Source organism: Tiliqua scincoides, chromosome 10 (assembly GCF_035046505.1).
Source record: "Tiliqua scincoides isolate rTilSci1 chromosome 10, rTilSci1.hap2, whole genome shotgun sequence".
NCBI classification, from domain to species: domain Eukaryota; kingdom Metazoa; phylum Chordata; class Lepidosauria; order Squamata; family Scincidae; genus Tiliqua; species Tiliqua scincoides.
The window spans coordinates 18867817-18892842 of NC_089830.1; the positions used below are offsets into that span (position 1 = coordinate 18867817).

The following is a 25026-nucleotide window of genomic DNA, read 5'->3' on the forward strand; positions in this document are numbered from 1 at the left end:
TTGCATTAATACACACAGGACAGCTGCACTGTGGCATTTCAAAAAGCAGCTGAGTGAGCTGCTGAGTTCCAGGGTAAAGTCAGCCACACCCTAAATGTACAGATGCCTCTTCCTTATTGCAGTTATTTATAGATAGCTCCAACGCAGCCCTTGGCATTCCATTGTTGGTGCTGGTCTGGTGCCGAGGTGGCGCTTGGAATTGAGACCGGCTGCATTTTGTAAGACCTCCAGACACCAAGGTTGAACTGACACGGTTGAGCACTCTTGGTTCACTACACGGTATTCCCTGTCACAGCAAATCATGGCAACTAAGTCAATACTCAACCATACCTCTAATGTTAGTTTAACAGGCAGCGTATTACCATGGCTCAAGGGTCTCCAAAGGTTTTGGTCACAGAGCCGCAGCAAATATCTGGCACAGTGTTGAGGGCCGGGGGGAAAAATAAAATTTAAATATAAAATTAAATACATTAGAGGCGAAACTTGAATGAATGAATATATGGGCTCAAACTTCCAGGATTTCTCCAAGCACCAACACAGAAATAAAGCGCACACTCAAATGGACCCCCACTCCCCCATCTCCCAAGCAACTTACTTAAATATACAGAAGTAAATATCTCAGAACCAGCACACCACAGGAAACATCCAGACCATGTTGTAAGGGCTGGGAAGGCCTCCCCGACCCTCAGAAAGCCTTCTAAGGCCTTCAGAGGACATAGAAGGTTACTTCTGGTTTTTCGGGGAAAAGCAGGAAGTAATGTTTTTAGGCCTTTAAAAGGCTGTGTGGGTGTTCTCCCTCTGGATGCAGTCAAGTGGGCCAGAGGCTCTCAGGGGACCAGAGGCTGGTCGCAGGCTGGATAGAGGCATGCTGGGGACTGCATCTGGCCCCTGGGCCGGGGTTTGGAGACCCCTGCTGTAGCTGAACAGGCATTATGAGAGACCTAGACACCAAGAACCATGGGAACAAGCAACTCTAAAGTGACCAAGAATTAAGACCAAAAGGTTTTGGGTAAAAATTTATTTTACATACAGAACGTTGCCACTAACTGAATATTCAATGAGAGATATTTTTTCATTTTATTTACAGAGGGGATGTGGTAGTCTAATTGGCTAGTCACCCATCTGCGATCCTGGAACCCAGGAGTTGCCAGCTGGGGAATCAGAGCCAGGGGATAATTTCAGCTCCATGCAACCGAGTTGGGGACTTGGCGAAGTCCAACTATACATCTCCATTCTGGGCTCCAATACTCACTATCGACAAGTGGAAACTGATGCAGATGATAAAGGGTCTAGTGAGCAGAGGCACCCACCAGGCGCCTCTCAGCAGCCATCTTAGTTGGACACCTCTAGGAATTAGACTTGATGGCAACCTGAACAGCAATATCTGTGAATACAGAACATTAAATTACGGGACTATGAGTAAACGCGGCGGCAGGTATGGTGCTGGGGTCTTCCTAAGTAAGCCAAGTGTTCTAAAGGCGGTGGATTTGGCCCCGGACATCACACGATGAACCTCAGGCAAGAAATGGGAAGAGTACAGAAGATACTTGGACCAAAACTCAATCATACTGAAGAAAAGATCCTACGGGAAAGCAAGGAGGGGCTAAACGTGGTAGTATGGGAAAGTCCTTCAGAGCATGGAAGGGACAGGCTCATTCACGCTGCTCCATCTTCACTTTGGGGGGCCTCAAAAAGGTCCTGTTTTTCTTCTCTTTCTTCCCTTTTGTATTCGCCTGGAAGTTCCTCCAACTGTCCACACGTCCATCCCGACTCTCCTGGATAACAGGAAGCTACAGTTAATAAGGGCTGTGAGGCCAGAGTTTTAATTTCCTGTTTCCAATCAACAGGAAAAGTTTCCTTAGAAGTCTCAAAAGGACAGAGCACGCGAAACACCAGAAGCAGACAAACTGCCTCGAGCCACAGAAAAGGCTCGCTGGCCCAAGACATCAGATTAGCAACAACTTGCAGAGATTGCCAAGAGCTACCAAATACCTACCTATATGAAAAGCAAACAGCCCTGTTTCCCCATCTCTGCTTCTTGTTCCAGATTCGTCAAGCAAGAATTCGAGTCCCTGCTATAATGTTACGTCTCGGCTTTTGCAATCTGACCCCATTTGTCCCAATTCATTTGGTTTCAAACAGCCCATCTATAGCTCAGTACTTTCCTGGAACAGTGCCTCAGCACCATGTTTACGCTAGCAGGCTCCTCGCATATCAAGGCAGCAATGCCCAGCCTCACTAGCTCCTATCGCTAGATTCTCTCTGCATTCAGAAGGCTGACGTAATCATGCCCCTTCTCCTAGGAGACTGGCACTGTGCTCAGAGGCTGGGGAATCTTCCCCAAGGGGCTCCCATTATTCAGAATAAACCCAACACTTGCTCACTTGTATGTCAGGCTGGTATATTCAAAGGCTCCAAGTTGAGTCAATGCAATTTTTGTCTTGGGGGATTCTTAGTAAGGGGAAAGAAGTGTCCCTGACTCAGTGGGAAAGCATAAAGTTAGATTTGGAATATACTCAGAGGCCACCAAGTCTAACCCCCTGCTCAGCATAAGCAACTGCTACAGCATTTGACAGGTGGCCATGCAGCCTCTGCTTGAAAAACCTCCAAAGAGGGAGCAGCCTGCATGCTTAAGATCCCAGCTTCAATCAACAGTCAGTCATGTTGGGCAGCAGGAATGGAAGAGTGCCTGAAACCTTGGAGGGCTGCTGCCACCAGAGTGGAAAAAACTGGGCCAGATGGACCAGCAATGCGACATAACATGAAGCAGTTTCATATGTTCACTGATTCTACAGTTCAAATTCCATTCACTAACCACACACACAGACAGAGGAGTTTAGCCTCCTCTATCTATAGACAGCCTCAGAGCTCAGCAGTAGAGCACAAGCAGTGGTCTTCATATTCACTCCCCCATTTTCCAGATATCTTTGTAACTGGAAATATAAGGCTGGAATACCTCCTGCACAGCTGCTGTCGGAGATAAGAGTTTCGTACACATGATGCAGATCTAAGTGGTTTCGAGCGGCATTCAAGGAGAAAAGAAGCTACAACAGCTTCCTAGGCTTCCAGAATTCCCAAGGAATTTCAGCAAAGCATTATAGCACAACCCCAATCCTATTTGCTCAAAAACAAGCCCCACTAAATTAAACGGTGACTTGCTCTAGACAAAATGACCTTTAGGATTAGACAGAAGCTGTTAAGTTTGTGAGGGAACACCCAGGCCACACAGAGCCAGTTACCTCAAAGTTCTTCTGCCATTCTCGCTCACGCTTGGCTTTCTCCTGAGCTTCAATTTCTTCTTCTCTCTGCCGCTTCCTAGAATAGAAGCCAGGGAGGAGATGTTAGCAGGCCATTCCCTCCAGACAAGATAGTAATGGCGAGATCTGGAATTAAATTGCTCCTGCAGGGAGATACAATGAACTACAGGAGATCCAGGAGGTGTTCCCTTTGATGGAAAAATAGAGGAAATGTAATGGTTAGAAAGAATTCTGGAATTACATCAATATGTTTTTGCCAAATCCCCCTGTATGTTTCTCTGGCCTCAGTTTCTAATTTTGATTGTGCTCCTTTGAGGAAAGAAGTCAAAGACAAGGATGAAGGGAGAGGAGGCCTCAATTGGAGTCTCAGGAGTAATTTATTAGCTCAACACCTGTCATGTTTTGGTACTAGTCTCCAGGGACAACAGGTTGAATCCATTCAAGATATAACTAACCAGTCTTGTATACAATCCAAGTAGCCAGCCAGGAACAGCATATTTTATATGTGTAACTACTACCCATCCCTAGCACTTGAGAGAGCACAGAATACAACTTATTAGTTAGCTTTCTGTATTGTTTGAATAAACATAAGAACATAAGAACAGCCCCACTGGATCAGGCCATAGGCCCATCTAGTCCAGCTTCCTGTATCTCACAGCGGCCCACCAAATGCCCCAGGGAGCACACCAGATAACAAGAGACCTCATCCTGGTGCTCTCCCCTACATCTGGCATTCTGACTTAACCCATTCCTAAAATCAGGAGGTTGCGCATACACATCATGGCTTGTACCCCATAATGGATTTTTCCTCCAGAAACTCGTCCAATCCCCTTTTAAAGGCGTCTAAGCTAGACGCCAGCACCACATCCTGTGGCAAGGAGTTCCACAGACCGACCACGCGCTGAGTAAAGAAATATTTTCTTTTGTCTGTCCTAACCCGCCCAACACTCAATTTTAGTGGATGTCCCCTGGTTCTGGTATTATGTGAGAGTGTAAAGAGCATCTCCCTATCCACTCTGTCCATCCCCTGCATAATTTTGTATGTCTCAATCATGTCCCCCCTCAAGCGTCTCTTTTCTAGGCTGAAGAGGCCCAAACGCCGTAGCCTTTCCTCATAAGGAAGGTGCCCCAGCCCCGTAATACAGGAGCTTAGTCCAGGGACACCCATCTTTCTCCACTGTATAGAAAAGAACAAGAAAATCTAAGCCTGGGGGGAGGGGTGGGGGGGCTGTAGGAATCTGCAATGACTTATGTAAATGTATATGAATGGCAAGTGTTTATGTATCACATCATGTGATATATATATCATGTGTTTATATCTGGAACTACTTGCTCCTGCTGTAGCGCAACATAATCCAAAAGCTTTGGGACAAGAGAGATGGAATCTACCATATTGTTCAAACAATATGTTTCGTACTCTAGTGACCAAGCTTCTGGTGCGCTGATGAGCTCCATGATAAAATCCAGCACAGAATTACCCAGGCAAGAGACAGTTGGTAAAAGAGCAAATCTGGTTTCAAGGCAAAAAAAAAATCAGAAGCGGAGGTGCTGGCTTTCAACTTAGACAACGAGTAAGACAATGACTGCCCCCTAGAGCCACAATTGGATGTTGCAGGTATCTAGCTATCTCCTATAAAATATATATATCTTCCAATATTGTAGCACCTTCTGAAAGATCTTGATAAAGAACAAAAACTGAAGAACTTTGGGAGCAAATCTCTCTTCTCTGCACCACACATTCTGGTTGTAGAGGACGCCGATTTGGACCTGAAACATGCAGGTTCAAACCCTTGCTCAGGTCTGAAGCTCAGTGGGTTGTACAAGATAAGCATATATTACTCAGCGTCACCCTGTATCTTCCCCTGGGGGATGGAGATAAGAATAGGCCCTCAGTTTGGCTGTACTTGTTGTAAGAGGCAACTAAACAGCCACCAGGTAGATGGGACTCGTTAGCCTGGGAAGGCAGCTCATCTGAGAGAAGGAAAACTCTGATCCCAAACCTCCACTGCCTTGTGGCTACATCCAGTTATGGAAAAGGCTTCAGGAGTCAACCTCGAGACAAAATCCGGAGCCAGAGTCCCTGAGGCAGATCATGGCTGAACACAGTCACGTTCTGGCAGCTCCGCAATGCTGCTCGAACAGAAACAGTCTATCCTCCATATCTACTCTACCCAGGCTTCGCGCACTGGAGAGGACACTCTGTTCCAGAACCACCATTCAGAGCACGATGCCATAGTCTTCCAAGACTGAAGGATGCCAACACCCTGTATCACATAGTTACTACAATGATGTCCTAGATAATGCAACAGCTACACATTGAAGTGATATGAAAATGCTCAACAAAATAATTTTCTTCAAGCACTCCTTCCGAGGCTATCGGTGAGAAAACCCAACCACTAAATTTCAGACATGTCTTTCACAGAACTCTAGGCATATGTAGAAAATACATAAGACAAAAATCTGATATTGATCTTACCTCTCATGCATTTCTTTAGCTTCTCTTTCTTTCCTTTTAATTTCCAATTCCGCAAAAAGTTTCATTGTCTGTTTGTACACGGCTTGTTTGAACTGCAAGAAAAGCAAGTTTAGAGCATATGCCAAGGTACTGATGCAGCTTACCCTTTCAGTTCCACAGTCTTACTTCTCTAGGCCTAAACAGGTACAAAGGGACAGGTGAATTCCTCTCCCCACTCCCCAGGGTGCTTACATAGCAAAGTGACAGCACGGCATATGGTAGCTGAAAATATCATAGGCTGGGACGCAAAGCTATTTGTCTTTCTGCTACTAAGCCATCACGCCACTATCATGTCCCAGAGAAGTCTTTCACATTTCCATACAAAATCTCATAATTGTACAGCAGTATGAGGAGTACAAGGTTCAGGGATGACAACTAAAACTGTGAACTCACACAAATCACAGCAAAAAAATCAAACAAAACAAAGAAAACCCAAAGGAATTCAGGGAAGCAGGAAAGATTGATATCTGCCTGTACTTTGCCTACCACCCATAAATGCCAAAAATTTTTAAACCAAAGACTTAACAAAAATATTAATTTGCTTCCATACCACAAGGAAATGGGGGTACATTTGCAGCTTGCACACCCAAGCTGCAAATCATGCATTTCCTGCAAGTTAACTTACCACTTCTGGATCATCCTCTTCTACATTGGTTGGCTTGCCTTCTTTCTTCAACTGTTTCTTTTTCTCTTTCACCTAAAATGGTACCGTAGGTAAGGAATATAGAAGTCTCACTGCATTTGAATTTGTAGCTATTCCTCAGAATCATACCAAACCTATTCCAAACAGTGCCATGGGATCAGCCAACACACACACTATTGGAATGAACAATGAACAGAACTCTAGGTCCAATCTGCCTAGTCATTAGTATATAAATATTCAGGTCTAAAATGTTTGAAGCATATGCAAGAAATTTACACAGTAAGTTATGTGCAATGAGCTGAGCTCTCTAAAGAGATCAGATTTGCAGCTTAATATTTTTTTTATTTATTTCTATTCCGCCTTTCTCCCCAAAGGGCACCCAAGGCGGCTAACAATCGAGATTAAAATACAAAGCAAGATAAAATACAAATAAACATTTAAAAAGAACAAAAGAAATCCAGTTCTTCTGGATAAAAGACTGATCAGAACTCCATGACTGCTCCTTTCTCCATATACAGTATGAACATTTTAAAATACATCAATATAAAATTCTCAAAGTGGTAGAAGTATATGCGCCATTATCGTATGACAACATAACTTGGGGCCCATGCACAGTATTCAAAGCAAGCAAGTTTTAATTTTACTTCCCTCAAAATTTTCCATTTTTTTAATTATTGAAAATACAACACAATTTTCATGGGAAGAGGACAAGACCAACTCCAAATTCCCAATTGCTTAACAAACCTTACTTTCCAACTTTGCAATACTCCAGAAGGGCTCTCTTATTATTTCAGTGTCGCACCTAACAGCACCCTCCCCTGGTACAAGGACATCTTTACCTTTGGGACCAGTTCAAAACATATCTAGGGCCAGGGAGAATGGAAAACTAGAATTATAACCCTGTTCCTGTGTAAGGCCCTTTACTCTCCATGTACTCAAAGGGCAGTGGGATGGGTGGATAGCAGCAAGGCAGCTTAGGCATCAGTTTACTTTCCTGCTGCTGAATTGAAAGCCAACTATGTTGACATGCTTCCAATTTATTATGTAAGCAAATGCTATCTGGATGGCCAAACTGAAGCACTAAGGTTAGCAGAGGATGCACAAGTGGGTTCATTTAATCCATATCAAATATTTCTCTAGGATGCTATAGATTAGAAAATCAAATAAAAGTGAAACTGGTTTTAAACTCTCCGTTTCAGTTTTCCCCAGCACAGTTTTAAGGAAAACGGTTTTTCCAACTTTAGTCTAAAAATATCATCTGTGGAACTTCTGTACAAGAGCAAAGGATCTGCAATAAATCAAACATGCAAAATAAATTACTGTAACATTCACCCAGTTTCAAGCTTATTTAATTAACAGAGACAGATACCAAAAGCTAAATTTGGTGCACATGTCCCCCAAAACATTTTGGAAAATGCAATTCTGTGCATGGCCATGATAAACCTTTATTAAAATCATGGCTGAACAAAAATATGTGGGAAAGCTCTGGTACAACTTGAACTATTGTGAGCAGACACTATGACTCAATACTGCCAATAGTCAGAGCCTCTTTCTAGGTACCAATAACTTGATCCCGTCCATCTGATTACAGACTGGTTGTTCAACAGTACACAGTACTTACAATGTGCTCCACATATTCCTTCCCAGCCTGTATCACGTCCAAGGCCCTCTTCTTTTGTTCCTGTTCCAACAACAGCTTGTATGCTTTGTCGACAGCTGAAAAACCAAATATTTCTACCAGTACATTCACCTAATTTGATGTACTGTACTCTTATTTATTGAACTTAAATCTTTAGTTAAATAAACAAAGCTTGAAAACCAAAACCCCTAATCACATTTAGACATTCCAGAGAGCAGCTGCATCTAGCTCTAACACTAAAAACCAGTTGAATGAACTGCTGCAATTATAGCAACTGGAGCCTGAAACAAGAAAAGCCATGGAGATACCTTCAAATGCTTTCTGGGCTCTCTCAGAATCATCTTGATTTTTGTCAGGATGGACCAATATAGATAACTGCAAAATATAATCAAAGCACAAATTGATGTTCATTGAAAGGTACATTGCTGTCTACAAGTACCCTCATACATGGATGTTCATCTTCTTCTCTCTGTGGTTTATTAATAAAACACAGAGGATTCATAGTGAACTACCTATCTAGGGTAAGCCGTACCCCCAAATTTGGCTTCTCAGCCAACCAGCTTCCTCCAGTCTGTGAACACATTCAAACAAAACCCTTTTCAACAGCTGATGCTCAACAGATCAACATGCTGTGTGCTTTAACAAACAGTCAAGTCAAACCTTGACTATCTGTGAGGTTTATTCGAACTGGGGAAAAAAATACACAGGGCCTTACAGTTTCTGTGCACACACTTTCAATGCCATTAAGCAAGATGAGAATGTACTATCTAGTGCACAATTTGGCATTTGGAAACTCTCAGCGTTAAACAAAAGTTTCCAGACTGCATGGAGAAAAAGAAACTTACTAAGGTGGGAAGATATTCAGTCTCTGGTGAAATCTCAGGGTCTGAACAAAGCTTTCTGTGGTTGGGAAGGCAGAGTATGCGATAGAGGTTCTTGCCCATCTCCACCCCCATGGCTGATAGCCTCTGGCCCCTGCCCTTATCATCCACCCAAGTGATGACAAGACTCCATCTTGGGCTGTGTGAATTCCACCTAGCAAATAAGCACTGAGCACTATGGTCAGGCATGCAGCTATGAACATCCACACCAGCTTTTCATTAGCAAGGCACAAAATGAAACTTAGCTGAAATGTAGTTTTATCGTGCATTAGCAATGCATTGGGAAAACAAAATTCACTCTCTTTTAAGAGCAGCTCACACCCAACATCACAGCTGCTGTTGCTTCCTTACAAATGCCAACTCTCGTTCCTTGACATTACCACTGCCCTTCAGCAAGAAGCATTTTCCTCTACCCACAACCAGTCACAATAATCTGTTCTAAGCCTCTTCCCGCTATTAAGTCAGCAGCAGTATCAGAGCTCCCTACCTGACGAAATCTCTTCTTTATCTCTTCATCTGTAACTTCAGGATCCAACTGCAATACCTGGAAGAGACCAAAAAGCAGCAAAATTATAAGCCGCTTCCTGGTAACTGCCTAACTGATGCAGCACTCCAACAGATAGTGTTGTGGCACAAGTCACTATATACATCCTTCAATGGTGCTTTTGGACAGAGACAACAGTGCTGGACAAGCAAGAACCAGAAGTTTCAACTTAAGGATGGTTCAACTTAGGTACAGATGCTTAGAACCAAACCTGCACTTAAGTAGGGGATTTAGGGCCCAACCCTATCCAACTTTCCAGCACTGGTGTAGCCGCAATGCAGTCCCAAGGTAAGGAAACAAATGTTCCCTTACCTTGAGGAGGCCTCTGTGATTGCCTCCCCACCACAGGATGCAGCACACGTCCCATTGGCACAGCAGCACCGACACTGGAAAATTGGATAGGATTTGGCCCTTAGGGTACAAACATACAACCATCACCAAACCTGGATGCATGTTGACTCACAAGCAAATAGCCAGAAATCACAGGAGGGACAATAACTGAGGACACTCTTGGGCTCACCTCAAAGGGATTCAAGTTGAAATAGGATGCTCCCGGCCTCGTAAGCCTCTCAATCTGATTTTTTGAAGTTAAGACTGAGTCTCGCTTTTCAATTTGCTTCACCTGCAGGAACAGGAACCATAAATAATAGAGAAACATGTTAGTAAATTGCATGACGACAGACTTCTGGGTCCTGTGTTACTTTATGGAGGTGGGGGGGTAATGGATGATTATGACTGTTTTTTTTGTCTGTTGTGTTTTTTAATTACATTTCATTTATCTATGCCAATAAAGGTCATATGTATGTATGTAGTTACACAGGGAGGGCAACTTCAGAACTCAACAGCAAGGCCCAGCTACGTCTTTGAAGGTGCTGACGCTGAAGTAACCAGCTGAGCAGCACCATCCAATCCAATTATGAGCCTTCTGGCATGTCACATCTCTGGGAATCTCAAGTGTGAGTCATCAAGATCCATGTTTATTCTATGATCTACTAGGAAAAAGCAGAAGGCACAAAATTCAATATTCTGAAACTTTTAATGTTTATTATTAAAGCAATGAGTACTGTGGCAGCAGTAGCTGCTGCAGCACTGCTGAAGCTAACAGGCTGGTGGGGATCAGTCCCTTGGACAAAGACCACTGTTATCTCACATGTAGACTAAGCCCCAGTGTATACTGGTAACCTTGGATCCAAGTTCAAATATCTGTTTGGATCCAAGACCACCTTGCCTGACAGTCCTCCAAAGGAAGGCACTTTATGGAGGAAGTGCAGGAAACCTGCACATTTATAGCAATGCGCATCAACGGTACATACAGACTTTTTTTTTAAAGAGTTATTTTCTGTCTCACCCTTTCTACAAGAAAGAGGCATACAAGATTTCTCCCTGTATTTTATCCTCACAACAATCCTATAAAATAAGTTAGTCTGAGTGTGCAACCTTGTCCACAGTCACCACAGTCACCCAAGGTTCAACCTTGTTCACAGTTGAGCAGGGGATTTGAACTTGGGCCTCACCAGTCCTAATCCAATACTTGAATTGCTTCACCACATTGGTTTTGTCCAGAAAGCTCCACTGTTCCTTGTAAGGGCTACATTCTGGTGGGTGGACCCCTTCTGTAACTCTGCTTCCAGACATTCAGCAATGATGTCATCACATCATCAACGAGCTCTCTGCTATACCTTAGGTAACAGTGCTGGCTACAGTGCAACTTCTGTTTTATACAAATGGCTTGGGATCTACAAATTCTGGATGGCCTGGGTATGGTCTTGATTCAACCTTAAAGACCATAAAGGGCTTTAAAGGATCAGCAATTGGAATTTTGCATGGAAACAAACAGGTGCGCCTAGTCTAACTCCTATCCTACCTTGTTTTTGTGGCATATACATCAGAAGCCAGACAACCACAGTGTCCCTATGTGTCTGCCTGCCAAAAACTACAGTATTTACGAACACCACACATTCTAATTAACATGCAGATTTTCAAGAAGCCATACATGGATAAATTCTGTAATATGTAAGCAAGCCCAAGGCATTAGAGGCAGACTAAATTTAAATGCAATTTGTCGATTTTCTCTTAACCAACAGGTGTTTGCTAGTCTTCCTCAAAAAGCCTTTAAGAAGGCAAAACAAGTTCAAGAGTGTTACAGAATATCACAACATGTTAAGCTTGCTGTGTGTGTGTATAACATATATTATCATGCAACCATCATCTGTACCAGGGGTCTCCAAACCCTGGCCCAGGGGCCAGATGCAGCCCGCAGCAAGCCTCTTTCCAGCCCACGGCCAACCTCTTGTCCCTTGAAAGCCTCTGGTCCACTCAACTGAACATGACCAGAACTGTGCTCTGATACTGCCTGAAGGGTGTTCAGAGGGCCAGAGAGGTAGAATGAATGAGCCCATTCATTCATTTATTCACTCACCTAAATTCAATCTCTAATAATTTATTTATTTAAATTTTATATTTAAATTTTTTTTCCAGCCCTCCATGCCAGATATTTGATGTGGCCCTCTGGCCAAGAAGTTTGGAGACCCCTGATCTATACCAGTGATTTTCAACCTTTTACATCTCATGCCACACTGACAAGGCACTAAAATTGTCAAGGCTCACCATCAGTTTTTTGGCAATTGACAAGGCACACCACACTGACAGCAGGGGCTCACATCCCCCAGTGACCCTACTAACAAATGAACTCTTCTCTGAACTCTTAGTGTTCACTTTAAAAATAAAGTAAGCCCTCAACCACTTTCTTTGTGCAGTGGCAGCACTTTTGTTGGCCAAAAACACTGGAAGCCAGATCATGTTTACTCATTAGAGGTAGATATCCCCTTATCTCACCATCCCAAAATCGAGACTGTTGAAAAATCCAGACATTTTTATCTAAGACTTTTTAAAAAAAATTTTCTGTAATGTGATCATTAGAAGGTCCTGTGCTCATTCCTGCTTATAGTACAAGCTATTAAGTTCTCTTCTCTGTTCTGTGGGGTGCACCTGTACAGACATGGTTGAAAAATTTCAGAAGCCAGCAGACACCCATAAATGTAACAGCAAAAAGAGCAAGAGGAAGCATTTCTCATTATATTTATACAACTATTCCAAAATCCAGACAAATCCAAAATCCAGACACCTTCCTGTCCCAAACAGTTCAGATACAGGATGATCAACCAGCATTATGAACTGGTTGTCTTCAATGACTTTTCATGCCACAGCCCCAATCAATCAAGTATGAGACTGGGGACCCCACTGTCGATCCCTCTCCCCTCGCAGGACCCTATCTGCCCACCCCACTCCATCACTGCCCACTCCCTGCCTCACCTGATGCCCTCCCACCACTGTTCACAGTAATCAAATATTCTTATTAGAGGACGCAGAACAAGTCACCATGAAACCTGACATGTGAAAGCAAAAATAGCATCTGGTGGTGGTGAGTTCTGTAGACTAACCCGCACCCCATCAGGTGCCATTGCCACATCTTGTGGCAAGGAGTCCCGCAGACTAACCCTCACCACATTGGGTGCCACCACCACATCCTGTGGCAGGGAGTTCCATGGACTGATCTTCACCACATTGGGAGCAGCCACCACATCCTGTGGCAGGGGGTTCCATGGACTGATCTTCACCACACTGGGAGCTACAAGCACACCTTGTGGTGGGGAGTTCTACAGACTAGCCCTCAACACAGGAAGCGCCACCACCGCATGCAGTGGCAGGGAATTCCACAGCGAACCTCCACCACATCGGGTGGCACCCCCCATCTTCTGGCGGGGAGTTCCACAGTCCAATTCCACGCAGGGTAAAGAGCGCTCGGGGCCGGGCCGGGCCGGGCGACCCCGTCCCGGGCCCAGTAGAAGGCAGGCAGCCCAGGCGGGTGTCTTGCCCCAGCCGGAGGGCCCAGCCCTGGAGGCGGTGGCAGCCAAGCCCCCCGGTCGGTCTCACCAGGGCAGCGCCTGCGGCGGGAGGGGGCGCGGGGCAGGCCAGGGGCCGAGCCGGCCTACCTCCGTATAGAAGGTGAGAAACGCCTCTTCAGCGCCGACGCCCGCCTCTCGCTCCCCCGTGGCCGCCATCTTTGCACCACGTGACGCTGCGCGCCCGCGGCACGTGACCCGGGCCCTTCGCCGGCCACGTGACTCAGGCTTGCTTGCTTGTAACGTCGCGCCCCCCACCGGGCGGGGAAAGGCGAGAGGAAGAAAAGCGGCGGGGCTTCTTAAAGGGCCAGCAACACTGATGGGGCTCCATTCCCTAAGCGCCCCACGTGGGTTAAGGGTGCAGTCCTAGCTACTTTCCTGGGAGTAAGCCCCATTGAACACAAGGGGACTTACTTCTGAGTAGACACACAGGAGTGGGTTGTTCGGCTATAGTCCTATCCACACTTACGTGGGAGTAAACCCCATTGACTATAATGGGACTTACTTCCGAGTAGACACAAATAGGATCAGGTTAGGTTGCAGTGCTATCCACACTTTCCTGGGAGTAAGCCCCATTGAACACAATGGGGCTTACTTCTGAGTAGACACACACAGGATTGGGCTGTGAATCTGCCTTGTACTGAAGCCAGAGTCTGGGTGCAAATGGTCATTTGCTGTGCCTGGTGGAGGCGCTGCAAAGGTTGGGAGCTTCTGGTTCCAACCTCTCTCTCTCTCTCTGCAGGGTTGGCCTGAGACCTCCTGGCTGCTGGGGTGTTGGGTCGTATGCTGTCCCTGCTACTTGTGTGATGTGCCATCCTCTGCTCCTTCCTGTCCCTGAACTGGAAAAGGAAGGAGGGGAGGGATCAAACAGAAGAGGGAGTAGAGTTGTGGCCTAGAGAGTCTCAGATCCAATTCTAGCTAGCCCACTGGTTCCTAAACTGTGGGCCAGGACACACTGGTGGGTCACAACCTGATTGCAGGGCCTCTGAGAGGAATTTTATCAGGGGGGTACAAAGTTTCTTTTGGGTCCCTTTGCAAAGAGGGAGGGGTGAAACAGAGCAGGGGAGAGTGGTGACAGGCAAGCAGAATAGGGGCAGGGAGGGGCAAAACAGAGTAGGGAGAGGGTAAAGACAGCTGGAAAAGTCTTTGGAGCCCAGGTCTACCAACCCATGTGGCATCAGTAGCGTCCCCAGCATCCTGTGCAGGCAACAAGTCTGAGTAGATAGGAAAACATAACATCCCAGGAAATTTCTGGGCCCCCTCCTTTGGCTCCTGGGCCCCCCTTTGGACCCTGGGCCTGGGTACAAATTACCCCCTTTAACCCTCTCTCCTAGGCCCTGCCTGATTGACTATTTTGAACATAATGCTTTCTATCAGTTGCAATGGTAATTTATTTTATTGTTTACCAGCTTTCTAGGTCACTGCTCTTGCAAATAAAGACACAAGATCACAATTGAAACAGTGTCTATTATCTAGAACAGCAGCAGTAAACTCATCATAAAGCCAGCATGGATAAAAACCAATGAGAACAATGGAAGGCCTTTCAAAATAGTTTTAGTTCTTCCAAGCAGCAAAGGGGGACCCCTACGGAGACCTATTTTAGGCATAGAGTTCCACAGCTGCAGGTCCACAACCAAAAAAGCCCCCCCCACCCCGTGGTAATTATGCACAGGCACTGGGATGCTTTGGCATATTTGGCAATATAGCACACACATCTGCTATGTATGCAAAGCACACTTTGCTAGCCTTAGAATTATGCTGACTCTCTGAAGCCCAGCGTTGTAGATAACAGGATATTATGAAGAAGTTATCATATTTAGGAATGTATTGCGGTTAGCTAGGGTCAGTCAGTCTCAGCCAGTTGTAACTAGTGTAATCTTAGAAACCTTCAGTAACTTTCCGTATTGCACTGTATTGCCTCATGTGTTTTGAGACTCAATAAAGCTTGGAGAAAGCTGGCCGGGGAGGAACACTTTCTCTAGACCTCACTCCGTCCTGCTTCCGCTCAGCTCCCTGCATCAATCCTTTGAATGAGTCTCTTTCCTTGCTCTGCTCCTCGCTGCTCCAGTTCCCACTTTTAACTCCTTCAGTGCTCTTTGCACTCCCTCAGGCAACAAGGTCCAAGCCTTGTGTGCCTCCCAAAGCAGCATCTTGCGCTGTTACACGCCCCCTCTCTGGTATTCACCACTCAAATCTGTTAGAGGCTGGCAAGCAAGGCAATTAGGACCTCAGATACTGACTGCAGGAACCAAGCAGGTTGATCCAGAAGGCAATTCTTCAGGGAGCTTGGTCCCAGACCATTAAGAGCATTAAAGATCCACATGAGCACAATGAATCAGGCCAGGAAGCAAAGTGGTAATTGGCATAGATAGTGCAGAACAGGTGGTATGTGCCCCTATGCATTTGCCCCTCTGTAATCTGGCATTGTTCAATTGAAGCCTCCCAACCATTTTCAGATGGAACCCAATTTACAATGCCAGTAGCTTAGCCAGGTATGATCAATGCATGCATACCTTTGGTCGGACTTTCCCAGGCAGGGCTGTAGCTGGCAAACCACCCAAAGTTGGTGACAGACAGTCCTGACAACCACTGCCACTAGAGAATCCAGGACAATGCCAGGTTGAGTGAAATAATTCCAACTGAATTTAAAAGACATCACCCTTAAAAGAGGAATCCATTTTTAACAAACTGTTATCTTAAGTACTACCCACAGATACGTGGGTGATGCTTTCTGAGACATTCTACTATCAGGAAGTGCAAGAAAATGCGTGTGATACTCCTGCAAGGGCATTACCTAAAAACAACCACCCTTTTTCAGAACTAATATGTATTAATAATCACACTTGTGCAGACTTGACCCAGTCAGTTAAAGGCACAATTAGCACCACATTGCTGCCCTGAAGCTATAGAATGCCTTTCCATAATTTGTGCATTGGACTCCTCCCTTTCTAATAAGCTGCAGAACTCTAGTAATGTAGTGTCACTGAAAGCAGGTTGAAACACATTTAGGTAATATTGTTGTTGCAGGTCACCCATTTTTCTGTCTTGGTTATTGCTTTACTTGGCTTTCTTGTTCTGTATACTTTGTTCTGTATACTTCCTTTAAAAAGTGTTTGCCTGAAAGGCAAGATGCAAACTGGTAAACCGATATATTTACAATTTGGCACGCATGTAACCGAAAACATCCTGATTACTGGAAAGTTCTTCAGGTACTCCAAAATAGTTAATGTACCTCTGTACATGATTATGAAAGTGTTCTGTTCGGAATGTGAAACGGAGCTTAAAATATTCTACCTGTATGTTGTTTGGGGCTACCATAGGAGATAAAAAGCCAGTGCATCTTCCCTGTTAGTCCTGATGCTCTTGTCCTCATACAGTTCCAATCTGCAGCTTTATGACTGTATGAAGATAAAAGCAAATGACTTCTTGTCGCTATTCCCTAATGCAGTGGTTCTCAAACTGGTGGGTTGCGACCCACCAGTTTGTGTAATGCTTCCCCAATCCCTTTAAGGGGCAGCAGCAAAGTGATCCCCAGGATCTTGTTGCTAAGGGGAGCACTTTGCACTGAACTAGGTAGGGCTACTGGAGGCTGCAGGAGCAGGGAGAGCCCTGTGCAGCCCTCCGTGAAGCTTGGAATCTTCAGTAAAAGCGGGCACAAAGCACTTCCATTTTGCAGGAGGTGCTTAGCACCCCCCTTCACAAGATTCCAAACCTCAGGGAGCGCTGCGGAGGGCTGTGCAGGGCTCCCCACACCTCCTGCAGCCCTACCTAGTTCAAAGTAAATGCAAAGTACCCCCCTCGCTCCCCTTAGTGAGGTGATCCTGGAGATCATGTCACTGCCCTAGCCCCTCCCCCGCAAGGACTTACTGAGGGAGTAAAGCTCCCTCAAAGTTTGAGAAACACTGCCCCAATGAAAAAGGCAGAAACAATGTTGTTTTCTCTGAACAACTAAGGGGAAAGAGGCACAAACCTAATAGGAAGAGATATTGGTTCAGTGCTGGAGGCCCTGGGGCAAAGCCCTGTGCTGGGTTCCATAGGGTTACCCTAATAATAATATAATATACAGTATTTATATACCGCCTTTCTTGGTCTTTATTCAAGACTTTATTCAAGGCGGTTTACATAGGCAGGCTTACTAAATCCACGCAGGGATTTTTACAAATTGAAAGAAGGTTCTTTCTTTCAAGAACCACTACATTCAAGGTGTTACACTCCGATCTGGTTTAACATTCTGGCCTCCATCCTCCCAAGCTCCGAGCAGATGGAACAGCTCAGCTGCAGCTTGCCAGCTGCTTCAAGGTCGCACGGTGCCGGTGGCCTCGAACTGGCGACCTTGTGGATGTTAATCTTCAGGCAAATGGAGGCTCTACCCTCTAGACCAGACCTCCTTTAGGTACCCTAAAGCCACCTCCTGATGGTGATATGACTGTAACCAGTATTAAGAGGTTCAGGCAAGATGAATCCTCTGATGGGTATGGGCCCTCAGCCAGTGACCAACCCGATTTCACCCTTGCCTAAGCCACGCTGTAACTGGAGACTTGACAAAACATTTAGCACACTGAGAAACAACCATTCAAAAACATATAGTGAAATAAAAGTAAGGAGAGATATTCAATTAGGTTATAATCAAGACACTGACTACAAAAGCCACTGAACCATTTATTTCACGATTTCCACACTGTGTTAAGAGCAAGATTATGCTGGCCAGCTTCCGTCTTTTTAAAGCAATGCCAGATGTATGACACACCAAAGACAGCAGCTGTTTAGTCGTCATCAAGCTTCTTGATCTTGAACTTATGACGTTCAATCTCCTTCTGCAGGCGTTCAATTTCTTTTTTGTGGTGCTCAATTTCATCATGGTGGTGTTTTTTCAGTTCTTTCATGAGTTCGTGCTCTTTCTTCCTGCAATGGTATGGTAGTTAAACAGGACATTGCTGCAATTCATCTCTCACATCTTGGCTAAAGGCAACTTGCAAGGAGTAGTGAATTACAAAGAATAATCTCCCCACCACTTAGCCATAAAACCCTTGGCACAACCACCAGAGATCTGCAATGCTGCTAGCTGTGGCCTTCTGACTACATACTGTGCTCCATGCAGAAGGATCACCATAATATGGGAATTAAATGCAGCATTCAATTAAAAAGGGTAACTGGCTCAGCGCAACCAGGAGTTCAGAATGAGTGGCAAAACCTAGTTCATTTCTGCAGGGTTATCACAGAACTTAAATAATTTCTGCCCAATGTTGCATATATGCAACAGAGAACAAATGTGTGTATTTGATGCTGGGCAAAAATGGGTTTTAATTTTCTGTTTATTCAAAGCAGCCCTGCACAATTTGTCAACCGCAAAGCTAAACACAGCCTGGAAGGCACATCTAGAGGTGAACTTTCCATTGAAAAGCGGTATATAAATACTGTTGTTATTGTTATTGCTAATAGAGACCCATCAGAGGGTGGATACATTTATTTTCGCTATTTGCCTAGAGGTGCAAGAACAGGTGAATTATCAAGTACTCAAAAGGCCACAATATACAATGAAAGGAAGTCAGCAAAGGAAAATCCACCACTGCCTCCATCACCTGCCCTGCTTTTTAAGCTGCAGAGCTTCAATGGCATACCAGACCCGTGGCCCTCCCAGTATCAAAGCAGTGGCAGGAAACCCATCTAGCCACACCCACCCATCAACATATCTTTTGGCAATGAGTTCCACAGACTAATTACACAATTTTATTATTATTATTAACAGTATTTATATACCGCTTTTCAATTAAAAGTTCACAAAGCGGTTTACAGAGAAAAATCAAATAACTAAATGGCTCCCTGTCCCAAAAGGGCTCACAATCTAAAAAGATGCAAAAGAATACCAGCAGACAGCCACTAGAACACACACTGCTGGGGTGAGGTGGGCCAGTTACTCTCCCCCTGCTAAGAAAAGAGGAGCACCCACTTGAAAAAGTGCCTCTTACCCAATTAGCAGGGGACAATGCCTGTATTACCTTGGCTCCAATGGCACATCACATCCCTGTGCCCCTCCTAGTTTCAAGGTAGCAACAGCCAGCCCATCTAGCCACCACCACAGACTAATTACACAATGCCTGTGCCATTGTGGCTCCAAAGGCACTTCAGACCTCTGTGCCCCTCTCAGTTTCAAGGAAGTAGCAGCCAGCCCACCTAGCCAACACATCCTGCAGCAAGGAGTTCCATAGACTAATGGCACAATGCCTGTGTAGTTGTGGCTCCAACAGCCACAGACCTCTGCGCCCCCCCCGTCTCGAGGCAGTAGCAACCAGCCCATCTAGCCACCACATCCTGTGGCAGGGAGTTCCACAGAATAAACACACAATGCCTGTGTCATTGTGGCTCCAAGGCCTGTGCCTGTGGCAGATCAGACCCCTGTGCCCCTCCCAGACTCAAGGGAGTGGCAGCCGGTCCATGTAGGCACCACATCCTGTGGCAAGGAGTTCCACAGGTATGGCACTAGTGGCTCCAAGGCCTGTGGCAGACCAGACCTCTGTGCCCTCCCTGTGTACAGGCAGAAGCAGCCAGCGCACACAGCCACCACACCCCGTGGCAGGGAGTTCCACAGGCGAACCACACGCTGAGTGCAGAGCTTGCGAAGGGGCCAGCTCTGGAGGGAGGGAGGGACGAGGCCCAGAGGCCCCAGCCCCAGAGGAAGCAGGCGGCCGTACCTGAAGTAGCGCTCCTCCTCGGCGGCCTGCCGCTTGCCGAAGGCGCCGCCGGCTTCGCGGATGGCGCCGGCGCCGCCGCCTCTCTCGCCCTGGGGAAGGAAGGAAGGAGAGAGGCGTCAGGGGCTGCCGGGGGTGCGGGCCCCCCCCGGCCGCCCCGGCACTACCTGGTCGCCGCCGCCGGAGCTCCACATTCGCTGCTGCTGCGGCCACGCCAAGGCCCCTCGCAGGCCGCTACGAAGCGCCAGCCCTACTGCAGCCATCTCCGTCTGCCCTTGGAGTGGGTGTGAGGCCGCGGGGGCGTGCGCTTCCGGTCGGGTAGGAAGAGGCGCGGCGTACGGCCGGCGCGCCAATTGGCGCTGCTCTGCAAAGGTCACGGCCGGGGACAAAGGGGGAACCATAGAGGGGAGGAGGCACGAGCGGGCGTGGAAAGGAGAAACTATAGAGTGGACACGCGAGAGCGCCACCACACACACCACTTCCGGTGTCAGGCTGAAAGGCGCTGATTGGGTGACCTCTCTAGGCAGCAGGGACAATCAGAGAGATCCTTGGGGGACCTCTGGTTAGGTCAATAGGGCTGCAAATCTGCATACGCTTTCCTGGGAGCAGGCCCCCATTGAGCACAGTGGGACTTGCTCCTGAGTAGACCTGCCTAGAACTGAGCATGTATTAAAGCTGCAACCCTGGTAGTAGGCTCCCATTGAGCACAGTGGGACTTACTCATGAGTAGCCCTGCCTAAGATTGGATTTGTATTCAGGCTGCAATCCTAGGTACACTTTCCTGGGAGCAGGCCCCATTGAGCACAGTGGGGCTTGCTTCTGAGTAGTCCTGCCTGGGATTGGGCTTGTACATGATGATGTACCAAGCCTGGGCAGGTAGAAAAAGGAGCACAATAACAAGATATTTGTCATGTCTCCATTGGACCATTTCAGTGACGTGGAGAGGCGGGATTTGCTGCATGGGTAACAGCCTATCCTCCATACCTACTTTACCCAGGCTTCGCGTACTGGGGAGGACACTGTTCCAGAGCCACCATTCAGAGCGCGATACCATAGTCTTCCGAGACTAAAGGATGCCAACATAGGAACGTGCCAGATACCCACACTTGATTTCAGTGGGTTTGTTACCTCCTCAGCCTGTAGGTGTCACTCTGGCCTGCCTTTGGAACAGGAAAACGTCCTTTGGCTGAGCCTAAGGGCTGTCTCATTCTTCCAGAATAATTACATCTGCCTAGAAGACAGCAGTCATGCAAACCTGCAGTTTGGATAAGGCATACATTTGGGAAAACAGTGCCCTATAGATCCACGAAGTTCTTAAAAAGCTGGATGTAAAGGACAACAACTAACTGCAAACAATTGAGGTCAGGCACTAGGCAGAGCTGACCCATCTGAACTCCCTTGTATTGGTGGCAGTAATTGCATCCACTGTTACCAGGGGACGCCATGTGAAGCCAGGTGCTGGGCTTTGCCTCAAGACCTCTAGCAACCTGGCACCAGTGCTGAGATTAGGTACCCCGTACCATGCACCTTGAAGATGCTGGCACGGCCAAGCCAATGTATCTTCTGCCTATGTTTGTGCCTCTTCTCCACTTAGCTAGCTGGAGAAGGCAGTCTTAGTTCTGCTTTTCTCATTAGGGGACAGTGACCAGAAGACATGTGCTTCTGTATGAATGCCATGGTAAAGATGCACATGGGAACAGTGCAGGCACAAGAACAGCAGAACTGACAGACCAAATTCACTAGACCGTTTACAGCAGTGTTTCTCAACCAGTTGTATGGGCACTGCCAGTGGTACTCGAGGTAGTCTGGTGGTACTCATGGGATGCCTGGATACCTTCCAGCCAGACCAGAAACACAATGCAAACAGTAGAAGGCTCAGCTCAGTGGGCAGAGCTACAAAGCATACTTTTCCACACTTGAAACAGCCCTCCTGTCCATCCTGAGCCTCTTACTGGTATTTGTCATGTCACATCTGACCTCCCAACTCAGAAGTAACTAGTGATGTCATTGCCAGTTACTTCCAGTGGTACTTCCAATAGGTGAACGCTGTGAAGTAGTACAGTGGATGACAAATGTTGAGAAACATTGCCTTACCATATCCCAAGAACAAAGTTGAATATCCCATCGGGCCCAGTTTCATATTCCCCAAGACAAAATCTCTTATTCTTTCCTAACCACGATAACTTGGAAACTTTGTGCAGCAAAATTCACTTTTCTTGCATGTAAAGAAGTAACTAATATTTTGGACTACCCACTTTAGAAAGAACGCTGCAGTAATCATGGTGTCTTTGCTTGTGGGTGTACAAAATTCCCTATCACAGGAAGCAGTGAATACCCCATTGGCACAGCGGCACCAGCACTAGAAAATTGGATAAGACTGGGCCCTTAGTACCTCAAGACTGGACCAAAGTGTGCTGATTTGAAGGTCTCAGGCACTGCCTTTTCACTGTGACCTTCTTTCAAGACTTCTTACATGCAAGCAGTGCTCACTCCTATCTAGACCACTCCCAAAAACTCTTCAAGTAATTTGCACCAAGCTCTCCAGCAGTGAAAATCTCAACTACCTGCATCACATTCTCACTTAATTTGCACTAATGGGATATGGGGTTCCATTCCACAGAAGCAGACCATGCTTATGACATGAGATGCCAAAAAAGTGATCAAGCACTCTAGCCTGGAGGAAAAAATCCTCAATGAGAGTTAGGGCCCAATCCTATCCACTTTCCAGCACCGGTGCAACTGTGCATCCTGCAGGGGGGACAGCCACCAAAGCCTCCTCAAGCTAAGGGAACATTTATTCCCTTACCTTGGGGCTCCAATGCAGCTGTATTGGTGCTGGAAAACTGGATAGGATTTGGTCCTAAATGTCAGTGCAGTAAGAAGAACCACATACTTTGCCAACTCCATTTTAGCAAAATCCATTCCAAGGAATGGTTTATTCTGAGAACATCTTGCTAGTAGCGGTTTTACGGGTTATGTCAGAAAGAGGCAGGTTTCAACATGTGCTTGACTGAAAGCACACTTCAAAGAGATATGGAAAGATAGCATAACAAATAGTGAATTGTAACTGTCATGCCTGCCACCAGTATAAACAAAGCTAGGATTGTTATGCCATTTCAAACATACTTTAATATACGTATAATGGAACCTATTCCTGATGATTGCTTCTAGAAGCCCTAAAACTGTTTTTTTTGGGGGGGGGGCTAGACCTACAGAATCCATTCCATACCCTTGGAGTGGAACTACACTCCCTTGATTATGTCACCAACATAAATGTAAACACATTGTGCAGAAGGATGTATTAGGTGTCCAGCATGTTTTCAGACATCAGTTGCAAGCACTCCTTTGGAAAAGTGATATGTGAAGGTTGCAATCCTATGCAGCTTTTGACATACTAAAATAAAGATTCAATAATTTCTTTAAGTACAGCATGAAATCAGACTGCATGATCCATATTTAGAATATCAATTTGGACACTCGAGTAGATGCTGCTGATGCTCTAATAATCCAAGCCAGAGTAATACAACTGAGGGCGAAATCCTAACCCCTTACATCAGGCACTGACATAAGGGCAATGCAGCTCTGAGGTAAGGGAACCAAACATCCTCTGACTTTGAGGAGGCCTCCGTGACACTCAACTGCAGGATGCAGCACATGTCCCATTGGCACCACTATGCCAGTGCTGGAAAGCATTGACATAAGGCAGCAGTTTTCAAACTCTCAGGGAGTTTGAAACCCGCAGTAAGTCTTTGCAGGGGCAGGGGGAGGCAGCAGGGGAAGGCGGCGACATGATCCCCAGGATCGTGTCACTCAGAGGGCTGCAGGGACTGGGGTACACCCTCCAGTCCCTGCAGCAGCCGTCCCTGGATGTGGGGAACCGGGCGCGAGCGCCTGCAGGGCTCCCCAGGTCAGGGAAAGTGAGAATGGGGAGATCGTGCTCTGCCTCCGCTAAACCGGAAGCGGAGCACCATCGCTCCACTCCCACTTTCCCTGACCTGGGGAGCCCTGCAGGCGCTCGCGCAGGGCTACCCACACCCAGGGACGGCTGGTGCAGGGAGTGCAGGGTGCACCCCAGTTCCTGCAGCCCTGTCAGAAGGGAAAGTGGAATGATTGCACCCCGCTTCCAGTTTAGCAGAGATGAGGTGCGATTGCCCCACTCTCACTTTCCCTGACCTGAGGAGCCTATCCATACACATGGATAGGAAGATTGTCTTGAGGTTTAGAATGAACCTGGCTCTCACTTTCAAATCTCTCCCCCCCCCCCAACAATCTGTCCTTATCACTCATTCACAAAATGACCCATAAAGTGCTATGCTTTCCTTCCCTGGGCAGCAAATGATGCATCACTAGGCATCCATGCTCTTAACGCTGGACACCCCTGAAAGTATTTCACTATTAGAAACTTTTTGCCTGCCATTTTTTTGGTTTTCTTTTTGAGGTTTTACAACTCTGAAAACCTCTGGAGTTCAGCAAGAACCCAGAAATCTTTTTTTTGTCAATGGTCGTTTTGGCTAAATTTAAATAGGCATGGGGGGGGGGGTGGAACTTTAGAAAGACACAGATAGATGCAGTTTTCTCATGGGAAAACCCTAAAATATTTTCTAATAAGTTACCACAAATAAGACCTTCCAGCCTGTGGTCAGTACTGGGCAAGGCAACAAATGACTACAATGCAAATTGCATTCTATCCAGAAACAGAAGTGTGAAGATGGCAGATAATATTTTCCAAGTTTAGTACTTAAATACATTGAGAGAGATGACAAGTTGCACCTGCTGCAATTCCCTCTTCTATACAGTTGTAAAGGTCCAGGATTCCTAAAGTTGAAAGTTTGTCCAACCCTGGTCTACTGCAGGGGTCTCCAAACTTTTTGGCATGAGGATTGCATCATATATCTGGCAGTGTTAAGGGTCAGAAAATAAATAAATACACTTGACACAGAAATTAGATGAGTAAGTTTT

The 25026-nt window shown here is 46.2% G+C and overlaps 2 protein-coding genes across 2 annotated transcripts; both read right to left on the bottom strand.

The window, feature by feature from the left end:
* Window positions 1-1003: 1003 nt before the first annotated feature.
* Window positions 1004-13569, bottom strand: DNAJC8 (DnaJ heat shock protein family (Hsp40) member C8). The gene is made up of 9 exons (XM_066638556.1): window positions 13472-13569; window positions 10000-10101; window positions 9423-9479; window positions 8363-8429; window positions 8037-8131; window positions 6398-6469; window positions 5734-5825; window positions 3240-3315; window positions 1004-1775 (listed from the first exon to the last, which is right to left on the bottom strand). The coding sequence occupies exons 1-9, from the start codon at window positions 13538-13540 to the stop codon at window positions 1653-1655; spliced, it is 753 nt and encodes a 250-aa protein (XP_066494653.1). The 5' UTR covers window positions 13541-13569; the 3' UTR covers window positions 1004-1652.
* A 4458-nt stretch (window positions 13570-18027) lies between these two features.
* On the bottom strand, window positions 18028-20479 carry ATP5IF1 (ATP synthase inhibitory factor subunit 1). The gene is made up of 3 exons (XM_066638680.1): window positions 20235-20479; window positions 20071-20159; window positions 18028-18283 (listed from the first exon to the last, which is right to left on the bottom strand). The coding sequence occupies exons 1-3, from the start codon at window positions 20466-20468 to the stop codon at window positions 18145-18147; spliced, it is 462 nt and encodes a 153-aa protein (XP_066494777.1). The 5' UTR covers window positions 20469-20479; the 3' UTR covers window positions 18028-18144.
* Between the last annotated feature and the right edge of the window lie 4547 nt (window positions 20480-25026).

Coding starts and splice junctions, on each gene's coding strand:
- DNAJC8 (XM_066638556.1), bottom strand. CDS start 13,540: ATGGCGGCCACGGGGGAGCGAGAGGCGGGCGTCGGCGCTGAAGAGGCG. Junction 10,102..13,471: donor TTCTCACCTTCTATACGGAG/GTAGGCCGGCTC, acceptor CTGTTCCTGCAG/GTGAAGCAAATTGAAAAGCG. Junction 5,826..6,397: donor AAGAGGATGATCCAGAAGTG/GTAAGTTAACTT, acceptor CTTTTCTTGCAG/TTCAAACAAGCCGTGTACAA.
- ATP5IF1 (XM_066638680.1), bottom strand. CDS start 20,468: ATGGTTCCCCCTTTGTCCCCGGCCGTGACCTTTGCAGAGCAGCGCCAA. Junction 20,160..20,234: donor GCTCCGGCGGCGGCGACCAG/GTAGTGCCGGGG, acceptor TTCCTTCCCCAG/GGCGAGAGAGGCGGCGGCGC. Junction 18,284..20,070: donor GAGGAGGAGCGCTACTTCAG/GTACGGCCGCCT, acceptor ATACCATTGCAG/GAAGAAAGAGCACGAACTCA.